This window comes from Drosophila rhopaloa, unplaced genomic scaffold (assembly GCF_018152115.1).
Source record: "Drosophila rhopaloa isolate 14029-0021.01 unplaced genomic scaffold, ASM1815211v1 contig_2, whole genome shotgun sequence".
NCBI lineage: Eukaryota > Metazoa > Arthropoda > Insecta > Diptera > Drosophilidae > Drosophila > Drosophila rhopaloa.
This window is the reverse complement of record NW_025335083.1, coordinates 18,085,733-18,111,567: the sequence shown is the minus strand read 5'-3', so window position 1 is coordinate 18,111,567 and position 25,835 is coordinate 18,085,733. Positions and strand designations below refer to the sequence as shown.

The following is a 25,835-nucleotide window of genomic DNA, read 5'->3' as shown; positions in this document are numbered from 1 at the left end:
AATATTTTAGAGACAAGGTCAAGCTTTTGGATCCCGAAGTCACAGAGAAAAAGTACTGGTTAAAAACTTAGCTCATAAAAAATTCAAAAAGGGTATTTCAGTATAAAACCTTACTGTTTATAAGATAAAAGAAATACATATTAATTATTTTCACTCCTCCCTCTCTTACTTATGATTTTTATTCACATGTTGTTCACGTCAATTAAGCCAAGCTTAAACTTAAAGTCTGCGATCTTGAAGAGCAGGGAATTTCAATGACCTTACCCCAACACAGGCCCAAAAAGAGTTTCCCTTCAATTTGTGGTTTGTTACTTTGAACTTGACGGCTTTTCAGCTGACGTCGCAAAGCAAGAGTTCGAGTTGTTCTGCTCGTTGTTTTCTTGTTGTTTTTTTTTATTGTGGTTGGCACGCGATTAAGTCGTAATTTGTAAAACGTTTTAAAGTGATACTTTCCGACTTGATGAGGTTGTTTGGGTCAAGTTGATGACGGACCGATGGATAAAACAATTTTCTAACACTTGAGCGGGAGTTTTTTTGCTCTTTGTTCGTTGGCACTCTGAATGCAATAGTAAATATTTGTATTTTAAACGAAATAAAGAAACGGTTTGGAGTGATTAATGTAAATAAGTTGGGTGTATATATATTTAAAGATCTTTAATTATAAAAGGCCTTTGGTTTCCCACTGTTATGTTTCCCATGTTTATGTCAAGATAAAATTGTACAAAATTTGCCAACTTGACTGACCCATGTCTGATCAGACCCCTCAGAAAGTTTCCACATACTCATACATCATTTTTGGTTTTTTCATTTTCCACCAAACCTTCGGTTCCCTGCCCTCCCGATTGTAAATTGGTTGCATTTGGTGTTTTTTTTCCCCCAGCTTTTGTAACACTCCCAAAGCAATCAATTGTCCTATTAAGTTGGCTTTTTGTCTACCTCTCTGGATGCCTGCCCTTTTGCCACTTGTTTCGCAATCGAAAATGAGTTGTTCGAGTCGAAATTACCATGGCCAACAACAGCAGCACACGTGTTGTCCGCTGGCCGTTGCACTTTATCGATGGACTCCGATGGGATGGAGTGGGGTTGCCCCATGCCGAAAATGTTGTAAAAGTGAAAATCATAAACTGCTAATTGTATTCAAATGCAACATGCATTCGGCTTATGTAAGAAGAAAAGAAAAAAGATATATCCAACAGGAGATTTGGGTATGGTAAATGGCAAAAGTTGCAGGGGGACAACCCACAGGGCGAAATTTATGTGGACTGTAAACAGAAAACGGCGATTTCCCAAACAGCAAAGGCGAAAGAAAAAAAATATTCAATTAAATACGCATATCAAATGAGTCTTTATGGCCTAGACTTTTACTTTGCCTTTCGGTTTCGGTTTTTAAGTCCTGAAGAGCATAATTTAATTTGTTTTACAGCTCTGCGTTTATCGATTTCTTGTGCAGTTTTATGACGGCTTTCAATTTGTTTTAGCTCCTTCCTTAAGCATCCGTGACTCAGCAGCAACCGCATCGCAAAATCTCTTTGCCTGCAAGTGGATAAAACTCGTCATCGAATCAAATCTTGAAGTCTGTTGAGGCCATCCTACCCAGAAAAGTGATATCCTGCTGTGTTCTGTTTATTATATGATTTATCTGCATACTACTCTGGGCCTCCTTGTTGTTGTTGCTGTTGTTGTTGCTGATGCTGTGCGAAGATGCACTTCACTTTGCGTTAAAAAGAGAGTGGGTCAAGTGCAGTCAAAAGTGAAATTAATATTTGCTCGCCCTTGCTAAAACCCAGATCCGATTGGGCATACCATGATAAAGCTGGCTTATGTGCTAAAACCGTATAAATAAAAAGATTGGTTAGTCCATTTGGTTAATTAAATATTTTCAAAATTAAATAAAAAGTATTAATACACTAATTTATTATAAGTCAGAATTGGAAAAGTAAATTAACAAATTTTCCAAAAATGCAATTAGTTTTCTTATCAATTACTATTAATTCTAAAACAATAATAAAGATTTTGGCAATTTAGGAAAATATGTTAATACAGGGTTATATATTTTTTTTCTTTCAATATTTTTATTGATGATACAAATGTTTCTTATTAATTGAACGAAGTTTTAACTCATTTATGATAACTAAGCATTTATTTATGTTTTATTACCTGAAGGTGATGTTCCTTACTTATATACTTTAAAATAATTGGTCCATCAAAGAGAGTATTAAAATTGTTATTGCACATTTGAGTCATTTTTTGGTTAACCAGCTGCTACGATTCGTTATTGGGGATGTAAAAGTTGCTTCAGTGATTCATAATTGATTTCTGTTTTGCTACTTTTATGTGTTTTTGTGTTTTATTTTTATTTGCTGTTGTGTTGTGCTTATTTATTCGATGTCTGGCCAGCAGGTGCACAGAATTGGTGCTAGCAGGAAACCCACGTGATGCATTCGTACCATAGAAGACTTTGCTCACACTCCGATCTCAACTGGGCGTCGAAATTGCGTGTTTGGTCTGCATCTGGACTTTTTCGATTTGTTTGCCTCGCGCACTGGAAAATAAAAAAAGAATTAATTGAAAATAAAATTCATTAAAAATGCTACATTGACAAATAAATCATTGTTCGTTTGGCTGTCATGTCAAATAAATCATAAGACACGACAAAACTGAGCGAGCAAATGGGAAACTCGGAAAATGGAAAACTCCTCGCACCACGATTTTTTGACTTTGCGTGCCTAGTTGCGTTGATGAAGAGTTAGCGGTAAATTATGTTGTCGCACTCAACCGAAAGAAAACCAACCAAAATAATGAAAAATATAGTAAAAAAAATAACGTTTTTCCTTCTGCTTTCCCGAAAAACGAGCAAACGAAAGGTATTATATCAAAAGGAAAACGAGCGAAAAACGTTGAAAAATAAAACAACTCGCAAAGATAAGTTTGGCGACCGCAACAAGTATACGCAATGTTGGACAGCCTGCCTGCAAAGCTTTTCCATCCCTCTCGGCGGCTCATGTCATGCCTGTGACGCTTTTCCCCTCCCCAATTTTCAATTTTCCTTTTTCCATGTTAATGAAACGCGATTTCCTAGCAGCCTGTTGCCGCTGACGTCTGTTGTTGCAACTACCGCCGTTGCTGGTTGTTATTATTCACGCGCTTAGAGTCAATTATCAAAACCGACAAAAAAACAGCGCATAGCAGGAAACGTTGGTCGAAAAAGTCATCGAACTAGGTATGCTCTAAAGGGTGTTATTATTGATTTGTTTTGCTTCACTTTTTAAAGACATTTCAATATTTCCCTTACTAACATTTATTTTTACGTTTTTATGCATACATGTAAGTGTTTTATTCTTTTTTACAATTGGTCATAATTTCTAATCCAAAAAAAACATGAATAATTTATTAATAAAAGTAATTTTTACCTTTCCTTTTTCTAAAAATGAAAAAAATTAAGTTTTTAAAATTTCTAAAGATAATGTATAAGGGGATAATGCAAGTGCATTAATATAAAACCGGATTTTATCATTATTGTCTTAAAAACTAATGTAAATAATGAGTAATGAGTTATTCTTGAAAAATATATTAATGATTAAAATTATGTTCTCGAAAAACTGAAGTAAACAATATGGTTTTGAATTTATAAGTATACAAAATAATATCCCGTATATCTCCAAAAATGTACAATTTTATTTAAATAAATTGAAAACCTTGCATAAATTTAATGTAGATTTTTCCTGCATGAGAGGTGTAATACTACCTTCATAAAAGTGGAGGAAAACTAACTGGAAGTCGACGCTGGCAGACACAGACACTCGCACACTCTGGAGCGGACTTTGCGAAAAATTTCACTTTCACAAAAAGGTCTATGGACGTTCGGTCCCGCCCTCCCCTTTCCCCAATCCGTGTATTTCAGCCCCTTTTCCCCCCGAGTCCACACCCTGAAACTGGCGTGAGTCCGCGAATCGCTGCCAAATTGGTACCAGTACCAGCCAAAGACTGTCAGACGTCGATTTGTGGCATTTTTCGTTGGCTTTTCTTGGTTTTGTTGCTGCCGAATGAAAATTGTTCGCAGGTGGTTTCCGTTAGTCAAGTCAAAATGCTTTGGCTGGGGCCTTGGATCGGTTTCGTTATAGGTTTAGTTGGCTTTGGTCAGTTATGCAGTCTGTTTGACGCCCAAAACATAGCCACATGCAAAAACATTTGCTTATTTTAAAACGCAAGCACGCTGTATATAGGAAGTTGAGATGGTGTTTTCCTTTTTTTTTGAAAGCTAGACAAGGCAGAGTTCACAGCCAAGTGGATTATTTACTAAAATGTTTTTAAAAGTGTTATGGAATGGAACAAATTTTTAATGAAATGTAACATTTTTCAATTAATTAAAAATATCCAATCAAATCCTATTCCTAAAAAAATTTCTGGTTTCCTGGAAATACCTATGGCTAATACATGTTCTCCACCAGAATTCAGGAAATTCCCCTTTTCGTTACCACTTTCTTGGAAATGTGTCATAAAATGTTTAACAATAATGCCTCCATATATTTCTCAGATATCTATTTATATATCCGATTCCATATTATTTCATCTATTCATAACTTATCTTTTGGTTAAGTCAAGACATACTGCTTGATTAGAATTAAGTGGCAAGTTCAACATAAATCATTGTCTATTTATGGAATTCTTATAGAAATATTAATGCTGGGGTCTAAAAAAAGGGGAACAAAAAATACATCGTTTAATGCGTGGGCCTATTTCCGAAACTAGTAAAAAATACTTTGATATAATTTTGTTCCTTTTTTGTCTGTCATAAGATAACAAATACAATCTTCATATATCTAATACTTTATTATTTTAGTTGCATTGTAAAAAATTGTTATTTTCTAAGATCTATTCATTGCTGATTGAAAATTTTATAATGATTAAACTCAGCTCTTTCTAAAAATTTCCAAAATGTTTCTTTTGCTCGGTTTTCTGAGGAAATTAGCATAGAAAAAAGTGAAAGTGTTTGCAGCTGCAATGAATTTAATATGTAGCAGCACCAACAACCGCACCAGACATCATGTGCAGCATTTAGACCTCGCCCTCTTCTCTCTAAATTACCCATGGATCGAGCCTCACTGGCTGTCAAAAGGGCGCAAAGTGTGGATAATTTTTGTATTTTTTAAAGCCATTTTACTTTGGGAAAATGCCTCAGACGGGGGCATGGAAAGTGCCAGCCCACGCGCAGATTATGAAAAACTGTGGAACTACAACGGGGGCGGTGGAACCAACGGCTCAGATTGCCTCAAGTTCAGTGCTTTGATTTTCAATTCAGTTCACGATTTGCATGGCTAGACGAGATACTTATTAACCCAAGTGCTCCGACAAGAAGCGTGATCCAAGTTTTTGGTCACACACCCCGAAGGCGGGATCGGTTGCACTTGTTGTTGCTCCTGCCCCATGTTGCATGTTGCCAGTTCCATGGGCAAGTCCGCTGGACTAATTGCTATTGGATCAGTTAATGATACATGAAATTTAATGTTTGGGAAACATTCGCCAGACTTGTCTGAATTTCATATTACTTATGTGAGAATTGAAATACAGTATACAAAGGCTTTTGTCCTAGTATATTTTAATGAAGCATGACTTTAATATAGAAAATTTGTAATAGAGCTATCTAGTTTTAGGTCATCGCATTTAGGGAGTGGGTTTTAAATTGTTCCATAAACATCATATTTTATAAGCTAGTGTATATTGAAACAAAACCTGATGAAGCCATTTTCCTGCACATTAATGATTATTTCATCTCTTGGGTAATTTTAAAGGCGCAGAATTTTAACGACCTCCCAAAAAAAGACTAGACATTCAGTAAGGACTTTGGAAATATTTAGGAAAATAGGTTTTCTTCTTCATTGTTTGTCTTCCACATTACTTTGAATTCGTTTTGAGTGCCAGGGCAGTGGGATATGGAGGGGGTTAGGGGGGGGCGATAAAAGGGGACAACTCAACTCGTGACTCGATTGACATTTGAATGAGAGTGGAAAATGTGCAAAACGAGCGGCGGTGGCTACCAAAAAAAAAAGAAACACACTCGCACACAAAGTGTGTCCCCCTTCCCCGACGAAATCAATATGCGGTAATGCATTTTTCAGCTATGCAGGTATTACAACAACAATAACAACAAGAAACACAACAATGGTCCCAAAAAGAAGCCATTATCATGCAACGCTTTGGTGCAAGGCAGCTGCCAATGCAATCGAAACATTTTCGGCAATTGCACAAGAGCCAGCCGAATTCGAATCAAATTCAAAATCAACTAATTACCGTAAATGCCAGACACGGTAGCTCAGGTGGTCAATGAACTCACTGGTTACTAGTAATATGTATCTTTTTTATTCCAAATAAAAGCTATACATCAAATATCGATCTAGAGCTTGACGTTCCCTACAAGTTTGGATACTAAAATATACATCATTAGTGATATCTTGAAATAAGTTCGCAAACTTAATTTTCTATGATAAATAATATAGATCAAAAATAATTTAAAGTAGGTTATGAATATGATTTTTAAGCTTGAATAAATGGTGTTTTAAAACAAATTTTATCTTTGATAGCAATGAGAACCTAAGCGCCATGAATAATTGCAATGCCAGTGCAATTAAACTAGAATTTACGTTCGCTTCTTCATTTCCCCTTGATTGTTAACTCTTTTTCTCCCTTTGTTCTTTTTTAAAGGCAGCGCCACACATTAGTCTTTCCGTTTTGAGGCTTTTTAACCTCGAACCTTTTCGCTTCATACATAGAACCCGAAAGATAGGTGGTAGTCAAAATATTGATCGAGGGCCGACTCCTTTTTCCCCATTCCTCAAGGCCTTTACCCCTTTGCTGCAAGCCCCTTCAATGTCAGAACCCTCGACAAGCTCAATTAATCAGTTTTTGTGTTACACGGAAAAAAACATAAGAAGTTGGCTTGGTAATATTTTGGGAAATTATATTTGGTATTACTTGCCCAAATTGGTGTGAAACATATTTAGAAATTATAGGTTCTTAAATTTAAATCTAAACTTTAAAAAACTGTTATTGTTAAACTAGTTTTCTGAAAGTAGAGAAAATTAAAAAAATATTTGAAAATGTTTGAATATACATGAATATTAAAATTAAATTTTCAAATATACCAAGACTTTTTATTTTCAATATACATATTCCCATTGAGATTTTCTCGCAGTGTATTCCCATTTGTTTTTATTTTTTTCCTCTTGCTGTTGCGTGAAAAGGGCTCATCTTTATCTGTATCGCCCTCTCCCTCTATCTGACTCTACCTATCCCTGTCACTCCCTTAATGGTTCTGCATCGCACTTGAAAATTTGTTGACCGAGGCTGTTAATGAAGCGTGCAGTTAATTGTTATTGTTATTGGTGCCGCCCTGCTGTTGTTGTTGCTTTGGCCTTTTCTGGGGAAATCTGTAAACAAATTGTATGTGAAATGAAATGATTGCCGGCTTTGATTTTTCCACCAGCATAATTCATTATTCCAGTTTGAGAGTCAAAAAACTCATCAATTACACGGCGGAAACTTAGCAACATTTATTTGGCTGGAACTGTTGACAACATGTTGCTATGGAAAATCTGGAACATGTTGAAACCATTGAATCGATGGAAATACTTCAATTTGAATAATTGTATTTAACTTTTATTATCTGCTATATTGTACATTTCACTTAATCTATATTTGGCAATGTAATACCGTCTTAAAATTTTCTAGCTTAGCTAAAATTATATCAATCCTATACAATTTTATTTTAAAATTTATTTTATGTTTTCAAGGCTTAACTTAATTTTATTCAAAAACTTCAAGTGAAACACACTATTATTTTAGTTTCTCAGTATCGGTCAAATATATTTACTTAAGATTTTAAAGTTAGTTTTATCGGTCAAATATATTTACTTAAGATTTTAAAGTTAGTTTTGACTTCTAAAATATTTATTTTATATTGTTCTCTGATCGCCAACTTAGGATTCCTTTTGAAGTCATCAATCTTGACTTGGTTTTTTAATGCCTTAGTCGAAGCTTTCGCAATTATTGTTGCTATTTTAAAGTACAGTTGTCCAAAGCCATATAAATTCAGACGAGTCCATTGTCACCGGGTCCTGTTTGAATTTCGGCCTCAATCCAATATTGCTTTTCCTTAATTTAGAGTGGTAGCTTGAATATCAATATTCTGCCGAAAATTAGAAATGTTATCGTGCAATGGGTGCGTGCAACATCACACAAGGCCACGCTTGTGTTGAGGCATCAGTCGTCACACACCGTGGACACGTAATACCCTGCGATCGGGCCACCACGTACCACTTATACGGTATGGCGAAATCGCAGGATAACACGTGGTCACGGTGTGTAAGGACTGATGCACCAAGACAATGAGGGCCATTTGTCATGTTGCACTGCACCCACTCTATGATCCTATTTCTAGTCTCCGGCAGCAGACAGATATTCAAGCGGAAACTATTTAATTAAGGCAAAATGGTTGGCCAAATCGCTGGATAAGAGTTTTTCACCACGTGTCCTGCCGCGCTGCTCTGCAATATGGGATAATTGATCATTTTGATAACTATTTTTTGCTTTATAAAATGTATATACTGACTAATTCGATAGTCCAACTCATTGCGGTGAATTTTTAAAGTAACGCTGCACTGTAGGCTAGAGGCGTATTAAATCCCAACTTTAACAATTTGAGAGCGTAGAACCTCACATGTCTACTTTTCCCGACGAACTGATTTTAAATTAGTTCGCCTTTTTTCCAAGAAGCTATAACTGAAACGATTCTTGTATATATAATACAAAATTCCCAAAAACTACTCATAATCATAAAAATTACAGTACTGCCCCTAAAAAGTAAACATTCCATTCATACATGATTAATGCTGGATCAGAACAGTGGGAAGTCGATCTTAGACTTAAAGTTTTACTAATGTTGCTGGAAAAATGTCGTCAATAAAATTTTTTTCACATTTGTAATAGTTCTTTGAAGTACTCAGCAGTCAGCTTTTTTTTGGTCTCTGTTTCAAGGGAGCACTGTATATACTTATATGTTGTTCCAAAAATGTGTCACTCGGACACGCGCCAAAACTAAACGATGTGGACCATTGTGATAAGCCACATATACATATGTATATATGTATGTGTGTACAAGTAAATACAAGATAACGAAAGCTTGAGTCAAGGTTGTCTATTAGGTACATACATAAGTGGTACATTTCTTGAAAATCGCTCAAGTTCCAACCGAAACACAGTACACATTTTTTAACTAAGTTACGCTAAACTTAGACAAAACAAATTCGGGAACCATTTAAAATGTGAGTTCCGTAAAGTTTACCGCTTTGCTGATCTAATATGTTCATTACTTTTATACATTAGAGCGATATCTGGATAAAAATAAAGTTTTTTAATAAACTCAAACCCAAAAACTAAACCAAAACAAAACTAAAACTATTTTTTGTAAAAAAAAATTGTTCTCCCTAAAGTTTTCATAAAACTTTGGTTAAATTCGAAATAAGTATGAACTACAAAAATAAACCTACCATTATAAAAAACACTTTGATTTTCTTTGGCTATAAAAGTTAATAATTTGAATAGCATATTTTTTTTGGTTACGCAGCTCCAATTCGCTTGCAACATTTATTGCTTTTGCTTGGCAACATGGAGCAACAAGTGCACATGCGCTTAGCAACATTGAATATGCAGAGAGGGGAAACTCTGTAAACGACTTAACCGGTTAACAGCGTTCAATAATTAGTTTAAGAAAATATGAAGTTATTTTTTTCGCTTAAAAATTATTTTTTTCGTATAGGTTTTTACAAAATTAGCTAATATTTTAAACAACAGATTTTATGAGGCAGTTATAGGTAAACTAACTTTTTTAATGATTTTTAATATTAACTAGGTCATTTTTGGTTTAGTTTAAATAAACTGATTGTATGTAAGGACAACCCCATAGTTATTTATATTAATGCTAGTTAAATTTATTTTCTAGGACCAACATAAAACAACGGTATTTTTCAGATTAGCTTTTAACAGAGGGAGCTGCAGTAATCAATCGGTTAACATTGTCGAACAGCGGAGAGGTAGTGCAGAGAGAGTTAGAGAGAGAGAAAGAAAGAGAGTGAGAGAAACAAAGAGAGGCATACCCTATAAATAAAATATGCTATTAATTTATTCAGATGTTTGTTTGTACATCATTCAAGAGTTTTGAAGACAACAAATAGCTTAAGTTAAATGAAGTAATATTTATTAGAATCTTAGGAACTGTCATTACAGTTTTGTAAAGTTCTGCTATATAAATTTAAAAATTAAAAATAATAAAATAAAAATAATTAAAAAAACAAACACTTAGAATGGTGTGGAATGAATACGAGTTGGAATAAATTATTTATTCAAAAGCAACAGTACGTATGAGTGATAAACATTAAGGGCAATGAGCAATGAAACGCCTGATCTAAGGCAACAGTACGTATGAGTGATTAACTTTAAAATCAATGAGCAATGTTCGCATTTGGAATTTTGTATTAAACAAATTTCCCATTGGCAACAGCAGAAAAAAAAATCAAATTGAAATTTTTAATTTATATTATCTAACATTGATTGAATCAAGAGTCAGTAAATATATTTTTAAAAGGGTATAAAGACTTCGAATTGGTCGACACGTGAATACTTCGTTTCTCGTTTGCGGTATTTTCCGGTATATTGGTATTTTCTGTATTTCTTGGCCTTAACGGTGCGGGTGCTCTTACTGGCTCTCATTCCGTGTTCAGCAACGCGCGGGTACGGTCGCTTAAAAAGAGAGCGCTTTTCTTTTAGCGCGAGAATAAAAATAAATACCGGGTCGACGAAAATACTACTGAAATAACAAGAATAATACGAGTAATACGAGAAAAAACAAAACAAAAGACGGCGGAGAAGGAGAATCAAGAAGGCCAAAAGAAGAAAAAGCCCAAAACTTCTGTGTTTTTGTGGCTTTCGCGGCCGTGTGTGTGTGTGTATGTGGCGGTGTTTTTTGTGCGTAAATGTGTGCGTGTGTGCCAAAGCCAAGAATCAAAGTGCAAAGCGAAATTGAATAATTTCCCCATCTCTCTCCCTCTCTCTCTCCCACTGAGTGCGTAATCAAAATACCCGAAAAATAAGAAGAGAATCACAAGCTGATAAAAGCTAAAAAGTGGGGTAAACAAAGGCTTTTAGGGCCAAAACAACAACAAGCCAATGTCTCGGCTTACGTAACACCGCATCCTTGCGAATCGAAATAAAAACAAATCAAACCGATTAAAACAAAATAGTTCCGCTGCCATGCAATTTCTGGGAGTAATTTGAAAGTACGTCCATTTCCGCACTCTCTCTCCTCTTCAACTCCCCACCCTTTTATTTGTTTATTGAAAAAAAGCAGCGAAAATGTCAACTGCAACAATAACAACCACGGTGGCTGCCGCCCCCTCAAAATCGGCACCACCCACACCGACAGCAACAGCAACAACAAACGCACGCACCGCCGACTGTCGCAAATTCACGCCGAACATTTTCAACAAGAGCAAGTGCAGCCACTGTTTTCGGCAGCGGGAGGAGCACTCCGCCGCCGCCTTGGAATGCAATAGGGTAAGTCCAAGAGTCGAAACTTCCTTCTTCGCAAAATTTTAGATTAAATACTACGGAGTTTCCTGATTTTTGGCGCTGACAGAAAACTGCATACTAAAGTTATTTGATAATCAAGTTTATTTGGTGACGATTTTGTCCAGCTTTTATTTTTGAAGTAGGCTTAAAGCGAACAGACAGATAACAATATACTAAAAACTGAGCATTAACATTTTGCCGAAAATATATTAAGGATTCGAAGTGAATAGTTAAAAATTGTACGTTTTCTTAAATAAAATAAAACTATAAGCATATGACGTTACGCTTTAATAGAACTATTTTTGGTACCGACATTTTCTGATGGTAATTTCAATGTTGTGACTTACAAATATTTTCTTGAACGTTTTATAGTTCAGAGAAGTCAGGAACGAAAAAACTTGTGCGTAACTTTATTTTTGTGTGTGCTATTTAAATCTTTATTTAGTTTCCAACTCTGTGCGGGCTTTTCGTTGTTATTCTTTTGTTCCACAAATTTGTGATTCATTTTGTTCTTTCTCTTAGCTATTCGTTTTTTGACTTCTGGCTGCAGTTTTAAGAAGTTGTATAGATTTTGTAGGGAATTTATATGGTGGGGATTAACTAAGTTGTGAGCCAGAAATATATTTCCATTCATAGATGTAATTTTAAAATGGGGAAAATCCAGAATGATCGTGTAGACTGTTGTTTAATGTTATTTATGATTTATGTCTCGGCATTTAATCATTTATTCTAATTAAAACATTTTAGTTAAAACAGCTTGTGCAAACTGTTGTTTAAAGTTATTTATGATTTATGTCCCGGGATTTCATCAATATTATTATTTATTCTAATTAAAACATTTTTAATTAAAACAGCTTAATCTAGCCAGTAAAAGCTGTCGAAGCTGACACAATTTAGTTTGATTCAAACAACTTTTTCTGGGAAAAGACAAAAGTTTTGACCAAGATTAATTCATCAACTTGACCTAAAGCATCGTTCGCCCACAGGCAAAATCATCTTCTAATCTTGAAACTTTCGTTCAATCAAGTTACAAAAAAGACCAGAAGACAGCCAACATTTAAAAAACAAACAAAATTTCGGCGCGACAAAGGAAAACTCTCGCTTTCTCGTTTCTCTGGAATTTGGGTTTAGAATTCGGGAAAGAAAACAACGATTCGAAAAAAATGCCACTGAAAACTAATTAAAATAACAAAAACTAATCAAAGCACCAAGACTGAAGGGGCGGAGAAAGGCCGAAGAAAAAAGTGAAAATCGTTTATTATGTTTACCCAGGCCGGGTTTGGGTCACAAAAAATTTACGACAATACAACGCCCCAACCTAAAACACCGAGTCGGAGTCGAATTCAGAGCTGAAAGGCCAACCGGCTTTTTTATGCACCCATGATAAGTTTTGGAATTTGTATTTAATAAACATAAAATCGTCGTCGTAAAACATCGAAGAAAACTAAGCGCGGTCTTGCCTTTTTGAAAAATAAAACCAGAAGACTAGTTTACCATTGGGAAAGTTTCGGTTTTCGGTGAGCTATGCAAATGAAGGTGGTAGAATAACAGCGGGAAAGATATGTCAACTGCTTCTAAACACTTGTCGAAAGATAAAGATTTAAGATTAGGCATCATTTGGATATACAATATCTAATCTTATTTCTTTTAGAGATTAAGCAAATGAAAAGGTTGAAAGAGTTGAGGTACAGAATACAAATTAGTAGACTTAAAATATATGAAAAGTGATTTAACTAAATAAGATTTGGTAAATACGTAACTAAAAGTGTAGTATAATCTTATATCTAGATATGCTATTTTTACCCAGCCCCTTGCGATATTTCCTGTCTGCCCTGTCAGATCATTAATTAATATTCTGTAATTTTTGTGCTCATTTCGTTTTTATTTTGTGAAAATATATTTTAAAACAACTGACCCAATAAATTCTGATCTGTTTCTGCTTTTATTGCTGTTCTAGATCTTAATTCTGTAGACAGGGAATGCTGTGCAGTTTTTGTCTGTGTTTTATGGGTCGACAAATGTTTTATTATTGTGCCTAGTTATTTTTCTGATCACTTTAATTGACGGCCCACAAGTGCCGGACTTTTCGAGAAGCCTGCAAAAATGAATTATGCGATTGTCAAAAGCAATTTCTGGCTCGCCTCTTGTCTGTTTGCCAAATTGGAATAGGTCATTCCTTAATTGATCACCCAAAATTATACGGACACCCGAGAGATTTCTAGGCCCGAGGCGTAAATTAGTTTTTTCTACGCGCACTTGGCGTAGAAATCAAAATTTTGTTTTTCAAAAGCTTCAAATGTGTTTATGAGCCGGGGGAGAGCATACTTCAGCTGCGTGACTGATCTTAAGAAATAGATTCAGAATGACCCCCATGAAATTAGCGCAAAATGCTCACACACAGACCTACTCCATTGTATTGTTAACCATTTATTGAGGAAGTCACAGAGCCGAAAACAACGAGAACTCATGGAGAAATACCCTCTGAAAGACCCGAGGCCAGCAGCACTTGACAGCCGTGAAAAATGTCGCCCTCAGGGGAATATAGAAAGGAGAGTGCGGAGTGCAGGGGGTATGTAAATGATCCATAAACTGGAGAACTAGTTGATCGATTTGTTGGCTTAGCTGTTCCTGGCAGCATTTCCTAATTTATAAATAACTCGAGTTACAATATTGAATTACCCGCGCGGAGCGGAGCGTTGGAGTCAAGTGTTCACAAAGAAGAAAATAAATAAACTTTACTATTTGAGTGTGAAAGTCATTTGAGTCAATATCCAGTGGGTAGAACAACTGTGTCAACAAGTCAATGGAGACGGCGGGTATCGGGAAGTGGACGAGGAAGTGGAGCAGGGCAGGGGTGAGTCGCCATAAGTAGGCAGATCTAAGGCTAAACATCCTAACTAAGAAACTATTCAACTGTTTCCTTTATTGCAAAAACGGTGTGGGTTTATTGTACGATTAATTTGGAAAGCAATAAGCTCATTTGTTGATTTTTGTTAATAGTTCTAGGAAACACAATTAACGCGAGTCATAAAATATAAGTGACAACTAATTTAAAATGTTTTTGGACATTCATTTAGTTAATTAAATTGGTTTAAGAAACTATCAGCTATGCCAATTATAATAATTTCAAAAATCTTTTTTAAATCTAGTTCCTTAGATACAATAGATTTTTGAAGATTGGTTTCTAGCTAAGACTCTTTAAATGTTTTGTCCCTTCGGTTACAGCACACATTTTGTATTTATACCTACCCTGGAAGAGGCCAACTTAGAAACTATTTTTAAAACAGTGGGACTTCGTTACGGCTGTCATTAAAGAACCCCTCCGGTTGTAGACATTTTAAAGTCAAATCTGTGCACTTCGGCGCTGGTCTCCGCACTCCTTCAGTTTGCTCCACATTTGGCTCCCCCTTCGGCCGATGCAGTTGCTCCGCAGCTAATATGTATATGTATGTAAAAATAGAACTCAACTCTTGGCTTCCGCTCGTCGAGCGGCAATTAGAAGGCGTCGGCAGCAGTCAGTCCCCCCAAAGACCCCTCCAGCGGTCCCCTTTTGCGGTTACTCAACCGACAGACCTCACAGGCTTAGTCCCCGACTTCTACTTCTTCTACTTGGCAGTCGTTCTAAATTTAGCAACACTTTTGCTTTTGTTTCTCGCTCTGCAGAGAGTGTCCATGTTCGCCTGTCTTCTGCGCTGCTTCGGTTTTGACTAGTGCATAAATGCTGGGCCATAATTGTTGCATTGTCTGTCGCCGATCCGAAGGCTAATGAAGCCGGCAAAAGCGTCCCTAACACGGCTCTCGGATTACCTGGCCATGGATCGGATGGGTTTGGATGGGATGGCTTGGGATGGCATTGTAAGACCACCTATCGTTAGGGGTTCCCTTTGTAGTTGGCGGTACGACAGGAAAATGCGCAAAAACAAAGGCCAAGAAAACGCGACGAGGTGCAAAACGGATGTCAGAATGCATTGTCAAGTCAATGGAGCGGAACATTTCAGTTATCGGGGGCCATCCACTTCAAAACCCATTATATTCGAGAAGATGAAGCTCGTGTTTTTGGGGGGCTGTGCCATGTTGACAGGTCAGGTCAAAGGCTTGCAGTATTCTTTAGGTTGTGATGCCCTAAAACCCCAGGAAAATCTCATCTTGCAACTATTTTTGTTTTTGCCCGGGCGCGTGACTGGGCACCCCACTAAGACTAAAACTAAGACTTTGACTTGGGACCCCACCAAGAACTCTGGCCCATGGGCAGTAATTGTGGACTCTTTGCTGTTTTCGGCGGCCGTCTATTTGTCTGGCAAAACAATTGGCATGGGGCACCGTGGGAGCAGGTATCTTGAAAACTATAAATAAAATTAAAATACATTTTGAAGACTTTAAATAATCCTTAAACAGTAATGAAACTGATATAAGTATCTTATTTGTTTGCGAGATCTTATCCTATAAATTTGCTCCTGAAATAAAGGAATTCATTTTTTTTAATTTAATTAGTACTGATTTAAAAATGCTCAAAAAATGTTTTCTGTTCTAAACCAATGAGTTGTTGTAATAGGTAAGTTAGAAACTAATATAAAATAATTGGCAAGTCTAAAAACGGCCCTTATAACATACAATTAGTTGCTGAATTCAATGTACCTAAAGGTATGTTAAACTTAATTGTTTAAATTGTTTTATGATGGAAAATAAAAAGAGAACATAAACTTTTTGCCTACGATCAATGAAAGACCAAAGTTGTTTCACTGTTGGAAATCGGGTGTCATTTCGGGCTGTGTGCCCCCGTTGTGTATTTGTCTATGATTCTCCCTTTTTCCCTGTATTACCCCCCCTGTTTCACTGTTTGTCTAAGTCGGCTGGCCATCGGTGTCCTAGGTGCCTGCCTATCCCACCAAAAAGATCTCAATTGGTCCCCGGGGTGTTATTGAGCTATTGGCAGCAGCATGCCATGAGAGACGAGGCCCGGACTCCGACTCCGACTTCGACTCCCATGCCATCCTATATGCCATTCCGTCCAGGTCTCCAGTGGAGTCGCCACAGACCTCATTCTCTCGGCCTCTCGGTCTCTCGTTTTCCCCTTTGGCCCTTTGAGGCCTCTGTCCTGGGCTCGTTCTCAGTTTCTGCCAGTGTGCCTGGGCCAAGTTCTTGTGTTGTTTGTCAGAGAAGTATACACATAATAAATATTACTTTTGCACACCCATCCTGAACACTCACCCCCCCCTCTCCACACCTGTGGCATACCTTCGAGTATCCTCGTTGCCAGTCTTAACGTACTCCCCCTATCTCCCCGACGACGTGCTCAAGTGGCCAACAACGTTGATTGATTGTTTGGCTTAGAAATTGTTCCCAGTTCTCGGGCCCCTTCCATGTGAAGTGGGTGTGTTGCAGAAATTTGCATTTTTCTAGGTTAATTAGTTGTGTATGGGCTCTGCAGCGGAGTCAAGTGCATTGAACCCGTCCATTCACCTGTGTCATCCTCGATCGCTTTTGGGGTCATCTCTTATTGCTATCTTAATCTATAGTTCGCTAGTTGCATTGTTAAACATCAAGGTAACACTCTAAAGCGATAAGGCCAAGGCAAACAATTGTGCAAGTGTGAAAACAAAAGAACTAACTAAAGACCTGATAAATAAAGCAACAAAGAGGTATCCGCTAGATACACTCGACTGCAGAAGACAGTCTGCAAGATACTGTTTAGTTTTCAGTTGCGCATTCTAAACACCATCAACCAGATAAGAGAAGTCAACTCTTTTGCTTCGGTGTCAAAATCCTGACTCCTCGGTTGGTCCAGGTCCAGGTGGTATATTGCAGTTTGTTATTCCAAATGTATTCGGTCTAATCTGACGGATAGGTTATCTATCTTGTTTTGCTTTATTGTGAAAGGTTGTTTTTAGATATTGCAACAGATTTTTCTAGCGAAAGGTATTTCGAAGCTTTCAGATAATTGTTATCGCCATTTTCCACCTTGTCTACTTGACGTTGGGAATATGCTCAAGATAATTATGTAGAAAATTATGGGAACAATTATTAATTTTAAATTTTTGATAAGCCCGGCTTTATGAGAACAATTTAGAAATTGAGAGAGTCAATGGCAATTGTTTAAATTATTGACGGCTTATAATCTTAACCTTAAATGTTTTTATTTATTAATCTTAGTACCCAAAATTTATTTATATTGATTTACACATTATATTTGTTATAATAAATGATATTAGCATAAATTGACTTGCAAAAATGAGTCCAATTTTAGTATAATTAAATGTTTTTTTTCTAAATTAAAATAATGTTCTGAAAAGAATAGAGTAGAGTATCTAAAGATCGCTTAAAATTCATCCAACTTGGCGGCTGAGCTTATCTATCTAAGTTTGTTGCTGCTATTTGTACTTCATTGTCTGTCTGGCAGTGCCTGTCTGTGGCTGCAATTAGCAGGAGGCATCGTCTGAATATTCTTCAGCCATTCTGCACTTTGGCTCTCAATTCCGCACCGTCTTTCTTTTTTGCATGGGGCTGGTCACAATTATCAGCACGAACTTCTCTGTCGCTCAAAAACATGAGCAAAGGTAACCCAAGACAATGCCCAGAAAGTTGGCTGCTCCAGCAATCTGAGGCGCTCTTTTTGCTTTGTTCAGCTATGGGGGCCAACAAATGGGCCCACCAACCTTATCGCGATACACAGCCAACAAATCATCAATCATTCCAGCAGCAACATCTACAGCAGCGGCAAAACCAAATCGACTTCTTAACGCCAACAGCTTCATCTCTGCAGCTGCTCAGATTCAGCTTCATCTCTAGCCCTGGCTATTAGATTTCCTCATAAAAACAAGCTGAAGTCGGCAAAAGTCTGAAACTATGATCTGGAAGAGAGCCGCATCCGCGGATTTAGTTGAGGCTCCCCCTTCAGATTCAAGTTGAGCTCAAGAGTTTAGTTTATAAACTCCCGGCGACATCTTCCGCTGCGGCGGCATTTTATTTATTTTTTATTTTGTCTACCTATTCTATCTCTGCGCTATGCCTTAATTAAGTCGGCTTTTCAGGCCCCGCAAACAGTGGGATAAGATAAGGGGTAAAAGTTCTGATATCTTCTTTCAGCGAATTCGAAAGTTATGAAGTGGTTTCTTTATCGATCGGTGAATTTATCACGTAAATTGCTATCTTTTAATATACTGATTTAATATTTATCCATATCAAAATATTTAAATTTATGGAAATATTTAATTAATACATTTCTTAAGAACTCAAAGCTTTTTTAGACTACTTTTCATTTAATGAAAACAATATAACGGGGATGTAGGAAAGAGAAATTGTTTTAATTACTAAATGTCAGGTCTAAATTTGTTCGTTTTTAACACAATTCTAATAATAGTTGGAATATACAGATATCTACATTGAAAAGTATTAAATAAGCTAAGCATTGTATGTGAAATTCCTGTATAATGCTTAATCAGAATATTCATTATAAGATTTCTATATAGTTGACTTGAGTTAAGCTAGTTTCCGACCACTGTACCAAGACGCAAACACACAATCTATCGCCGTGGCCCTGCTTCCTTCTGCTGTTCAAATTGAAAGCTAATTCTGTTCAGTAGCCGCGGCAGTTCCAAGCCATGCCATCTAGTCATCCATCTACCCATCCCTAGGAAAACGGCCCGAGTGGAGCCCCGACTGCCCCGACATTCACTTGTTGCCTCGCTGCAACGATTTTGCCACTTCATACATCAGCCATCATCAGCCAGTAGACGAGCAGCCACAGCCCGGGGAGCGGGCAGATGCACTGCCTCCGACCATTGTTCCCTTCGCCAGCCGTCCCATGTGACATTTTGCTGCATAATTGAATTCTTATTCTCCTGCCGAGCTCACTCAATCAAGACACAATACCAAAGCCAACTCAGGCCCCAGCTTTCCAAGCTTCAGGTTGCAGCCTAAGTTCCAGTTCAAATGCCGCGCTGCGAAATCTTCTGAGTTATGGCATCTTTACACCTGCCCCTGGGCACGGTTCTTCGCTTTGAAAGAGATAGAGTTGGAATAAGACCAGGTCCCTGAGAAGGGGTAACACCGGGCAAACACCATTAGATTGCCGGCGATAAAGACGGAGGCCGTGGAAGATCAGATCCAGGGGATCTTGGGGGATGGGGAATCGCGCCTTGGCATTTTCCTGAAATAATGACGTGTTGAGAAGGGCATCTTGATTTCAAATTAGTTTATAATTATGATTTTGCCACGACTGCAACCTGTATTTTGCCATTCCACTCTTTCTCTTCCTCGACCATTGAAATTGCTGTTTAATTGGAAAGTAATTTGCACGATATCGGAAGCCTTGCAGAGCTCGGTAGAAATCGTTAGACTTAGACCCGTCGCGGTCCAACTGCATGCCATAATTCCACATTTCCACACCTCCTCGTCGCCGCAATAATTGTGAAAATTGCCTGGCCAAATATTTATTGGTGCGCATATTTTGGCACCGAAACAGGCCAAAAAGTACAACAATTTGAACACAAAAATACCCGCCTTTCAGGCATTTGCAATTAACTATCAAATGCTAATTTCCTGTATAGCGATGAAAAAAAAAACCTATTAAAACGAAATAAATAAATATTTATGTATGCATTAGTCAGGTTTTTCGAGGGTTACTGAATGTGAAAAATGCCTGTTCTTCATGAATAAACATAAGACAGATCTTATAAATCAAAAAATCACCTGTCAAAACGTGTACAAACAGCAAGCAGCCCTGAGCTAGAAGATTTTTATTGCGACTAAAGATTTGATTAATGAGTTATAATTGTGAAAAGATGTTATGGGAAGTCTATTGATGAATCTAATTTCCGTTTTTAAATACATGGTAAAACAATCGATTGAAATTAACGTCATAGCATACATTATTTTATTTATTTAAAAATATTTATGATAATCAAACCAACAAAAAAACAACACAACTATACAAATTTAATAAGCGATTATTTCAAACTACAAAATTCTGTTATCTTGGAGCAGAAATTTATAATTATTTTGAAATCATTTTAATTTGAAACACGAATACATTTGATTCATAGGTTATTTAACAAATGGAAAATATTTCTCCAAAGAAAGACCCAATAATTATTGATTTTGTGTTTAATTCTAAGATGCTTATGCATATCAATAACATCTATTGTTATCATCTGACATTTCACCTTTGAAACTTTAATGATTATGATCATCTTAGATGCTTTCATGCATTTTCTTTGGCTTTTCTAAGCGAAAAGTTGCCTTGCCAATTTGTTGTTATTGCTGTTGATCGCCGTACTTCTTCGCGCTTAGCTCGTTTTTTAAGATTCTTCGGGTTTTGGGGCCGTGGCAAATGGCGATATGTAAATTTTTTCTCTCTCAGTCTGCCTGGCTGGGCTTGTATCTGTGTTTTTTCGTGTGGTGTGCGGTCAAGGTGATCGAGCCGCGTCGAGTTAAAGTCGAGTCAAGTCGAAATTCAATAGGAATCCACGGGCAGGTGGGGAAACGAACCGGGCGCGGCCTATAAAGCTGAGGAGCTTTAACACTTCCAGGTAGAAGTTTCAATTTTATGCTCTGCTCAGCTTGTTTGTTGTTGCCTCGCGTCTAGATAAATCATCTAAAATACATTCCATTTATTTGGCAGTTTAGAATTTGGCTGTTCTCTGGTGATTTTTGTTTTTGCTGTGCGTAAAATGTTGGTCTCGGTTTTTTCGTGAGTTTCTTGGAAGCGTCGTTTTGAAAACAATGGATATTTGAAGATCTTTTGGGCTGATCTCAGACGTGCCCAGTGCGCGGCAACGACAGTACCAAAATAAACAAGAAAGGAAAGCTAACTTCGGGCGGAGCCGAAGTTCATATACCCTTGCAGAATACTCTGTAAATTATATTCTCCAAAATTATGCATATGATGCATTCTTAACACTCATAAAAGTCCCAACTTCCTAACTTTAAAAACACCAAAGTTATGGCATTTCCAATCGTTCAGTTATATGGCAGCTATAGAATATAGTCGGCCGATCCTTTTGCAATTTGGTATGTCGGATTGATTGGCCAAAAATATATACCATAGAAAATCCCAACTTCCTAACTTAACAAACACCAAAGTTATGGCATTTCCGATCAATCAGTTATATGGCGGCTATAGGATATAGTCGGCCGATCCTTTTGAAATTTGGTGGGTCAGATTAATTGGCCAAATATAAAACCCATAGAAAATCCCAACTTCCTAACATTACAAACACCAAAGTTATGGCATTTCCGATCGTTCAGTTATATGGCAGCTATAGGATATAGTCGGCCGATCCCGGCCGTTCCGACTTATATACTGCGTGCAAAGGAAAGAAGGGTGTGTGCAAAGTTTCAATTCGATATCTTTAAAACTGAGAGACTAGTTCGCGTAGAAACAGACAGACGGACAGACAGACGGACAGACGGACAGACGGACAGACGGACAGACGGACAGACGGACGGACGGACAGACGGACAGACGGACAGACGGACATGGCTATATCAACTCAGGAGGTGATCCTGATCAAGAATATATATACTTTATAGGGTCTGAGATGTCTCCTTCACTGCGTTGCACACTTTTGACCAAAATTATAATACCCTCTGCAAGGGTATAAAAAGATTGATACCTAAACGGAGTTCCTATATATAGGGGAACCTGAGCAAAAACAATAAGTCCCAGAAATTGGCAATTACAGACCCAACAAGAAAGGAAAGCTAACTTCGGGCGGAGCCGAAGTTGATATACCCTTGCAGAATATTATGTACATTATATTCTCCAAAATTATTCATATGATGCATTCTTAATACTCATAAAAAATCCCAACTTCCTAACTTTACAAACACCAAAGTTATGGCATTTTCGATCAATCAGTTATATGGCGGCTATAGGATATAGTCGGCCGATCCTTATGACATTTGGTAGGTCGGATTGATTGGCCAAATATAAAACCCATAGAAAATCCCAGCTTCCTAACTCTACAAACACCAAAGTTATGGCATTTCCGATCAATCAGTTATATGGCAGCTATAGGATATAGTCGTCCGATCCTTATGAAATTTGGTAGGTCGGATTAATTGGTCAAATATATAACCCATAGAAAATCCCAACTTCCTAACTTAACAAACACCAAAGTTATGGCATTTCCGATCAATCAGTTATATAGCAGCTATAGGATATAGTCGGCCGATCCTTATGAAATTTGGTACGTCGGATTGATTGGCCAAATATAATACCCATAGAGAGTCCCAACTTTCTAACTTAACAAACAGCAGAGTTATGGCATTTCCGATCAATCAGTTATATGGCAGCTATAGGATATAGTCGGCCGATCCCGGCCGTTCCGACTTATATACTGCGTGCAAAGGAAAGAAGGGTGTGTGCAAAGTTTCAATTCGATATCTTTAAAACTGAGAGACTAGTTCGCGTAGAAACAGACAGACGGACAGACAGACGGACAGACAGACGGACAGACGGACAGACGGACAGACGGACATGGCTATATCAACTCAGGAGGTGATCCTGATCAAGAATATATATACTTTATAGGGTCGGAGATGTCTCCTTCACTGCGTTGCACACTTTTGACCAAAATTATAATACCCTCTGCAAGGGTATAAAAATAGACAAAATGAACAAGACTGTGGCACCGTCGCCGACGACAAAAGGCAAAAGCATTTATTTATAACCAATAATTTAGGCAATTGCAACAACGGCAACAACACATGCTAAATTACGTAGGTGGACATGATAATTTCGCTCCGCTGCAAACACCCTGAACACACAGCCCCCTATGAAAAAATCCGAGTTTCAAGCCGCGCCCTGAAATAAAAAATAGCAAACACCGCCGACTTTGCCCTCGGGGGAATTTCATTTAAATAAAATAAATTTGTTGTCTTGCTGCCCAAAAAAAGAGCTCGGTCTGCAATTACTGTAAATTTGTGGCGGCTACAATGCAAATGATGAGTGATCGGAAATCGGGAGGGGGGGGGTTTAAAGTTGGAAAGGATGGTGTTTAATTAGAGCTTCCAACTGGGTGCAAAGTTTCATGCCATTTTCAATAAGGGAGATTGAAACAATTAAAACGGATTCACAAAGAGAAGCGAATGGAAAGGTGCAATTTATTTCCCTTACTTTTAATTAAAACCGAAATGAAGAGAGGTTGTTATATTTAAAAAATATTGATAACTTTATTTGCTTATTCATTTTGGTAGCTTATTCATTTGGCTATAACAAAAGTCCAAAGGACTTATATTTTAGTAGAGAAAAAAATATATATATTAAAAAGAGCTTACGAAATTTATTTGATGATAAAGTAAAGTACTTATTCTCTTATTAAAATGTTGAAGCGATATCTTTACATAAATTATATTTTCAATCTAATCTTAAACTAAATCTAACCCATCTCGTGCTTCAGAATACGGTCTCATATATCAACAAATAAGTTCACTTCCCTACTATGCTTTCAAATAATAAATATGCTAAGCTGGCAGTGATATATAGATATTTGTTTTGCTCTTCAAGAAATTGTCAAAACTCTTGTCCAATTTTCGCAGCCCCAAGCATTTAACATTGCTGCAAGCAAACTGAAAATGCCCAGGAAAAATTCATTTTTAATAAGCATTTCGATTCCGCATGCTGTGACGACGGCAACGGGTGGGTGTACTTGTGCTGGAACTCCCAACCCACCAAGAGCCACCCCACCAACGAACCGATAGTCCCCGCACCACCGAGCCACTCACCCACAATTTGCAATGTTTATGTTTTGTCTTCGATTTGTTTTTTGCCTCCCACAGTACGTGGGTCGTTGTGGATTTGTCGATTGGGCTTCAGCTTCAGCTCCAGCTTTAGCTCTAGTATCTGTATCTTTTGAGCTGGCGACAAACGCGGTAAATGGGCGAGCTTCGACCGGCGATATCATGTACGCCTGTGGGTGAGAGAACAGAGCTACAGATATTTACGGAAATATGTGTTTGCGGGTGTCTGGGGCTTGCGGCATTTTTGGCTCGGCGATATGCGTGTAATTTATCAACTCATGAAATATTTAGGTGTTTGCCATATTTGAGCACGTCTTGCATAATTCGTACGTTTGTACTTTTAATTAAAGATATTTTAGATATATTTCTTGTTTGGCCATATTTGGCCAGCGATTGCGAGTGCGATTGTTGTGTGTGGGGCATGCCGCAACAGCAACCGAACCGAGGCAGCAAAATTAACTACCACAATAGCTGCCTAAACGTTGACTTGCAAATTGCGGCCCTAATTTGTCTTTTGCCCCCTTATCCAAAACCATTTATCATGGTGGCCATTAATAGGCATTTTCGGGCCATAATTAGTTGTTGTTGAAATTTTAAATAACAATATTTTTCGAAAGCAAATATTTGACCCCAAAAGACGAAACAAAAGGAGACAACATGTTTTCTTTCTGCACAATTATGAATCATTTGAGATAAGAACTTTGGCTTTGTCTCTACGGGTTGAGTTGATGATGCTACTGATGATGTGTTTTGGGTTATATGGTGATTAGCCAGTTCTTTCCCTCCCGCAGAATATTTTGCCAAAGGGGTTATTCGAACACGTACAAAAAGTTTTCACATCTCTTTACTAATTTGTTTCTACGTTTCTCTTGTCGTTCTCGTTTCAGGTATGTACGAAATGAAAAGTCATAAAATGTTTTACGTTTATGCGACAGCCCAGAAAACGACTCATTTGCAAATTAACAAATTGGAAGGTTCTAAAGGTATTTTTAGCTCAATGTTAAGTTAGCGGCGAGTAAGATCATTCCCCACGAAAGTTTTTAAAGTAAGATATACATTCTTCTTAAATGGCCTTGAAAACTCCTAAATTCTTTTACATTATTGTTAATTTGTTATTTTCACCACCGGAAAAACAGGGAAAAATTATATGCAATATTTTTATGAACAGATATTCTCCATCAGCAAATATTTTTAAATTACTGTATTTTCTAATTGAAAATGATTATGCATTTATGATTACTAACCATTAGATTTCAATAAAATCAGTCACAAAGTTATAAAAGTCGTCTTACAAAGCCCAACGCAATAAACAAAACATATACAGTTAAATGAATAACGTTTTTATTGGTCGTTTGAAAAAGTCAACATAAATAAAAGTGACAAACAAATGAAAATAATTAATTAAGAAGGAAACGAGCTTTATTCGTTTTGTTTGACTGATTTATTTGATGTGCCGAAATAAGTTTGTCATTTGG

General features: G+C 37.2%; 1 protein-coding gene across 2 annotated transcripts in view; it reads left to right on the top strand.

Moving 5' to 3' along the window:
* The first annotated feature begins 10,772 nt into the window (after positions 1-10,772).
* The window catches only part of LOC108042519 (protein outspread), an 87,523-nt gene continuing 72,460 nt past the window's right edge, over positions 10,773-25,835 (top strand). For both annotated transcript variants that reach the window (XM_044459791.1, XM_044459792.1), the window contains exon 1: positions 10,773-11,604. In XM_044459791.1, coding sequence (XP_044315726.1) covers positions 11,404-11,604 — 201 coding nt within the window. In that variant the 5' untranslated portion in view covers positions 10,773-11,403. The remainder of the gene's footprint in view (positions 11,605-25,835) is intronic.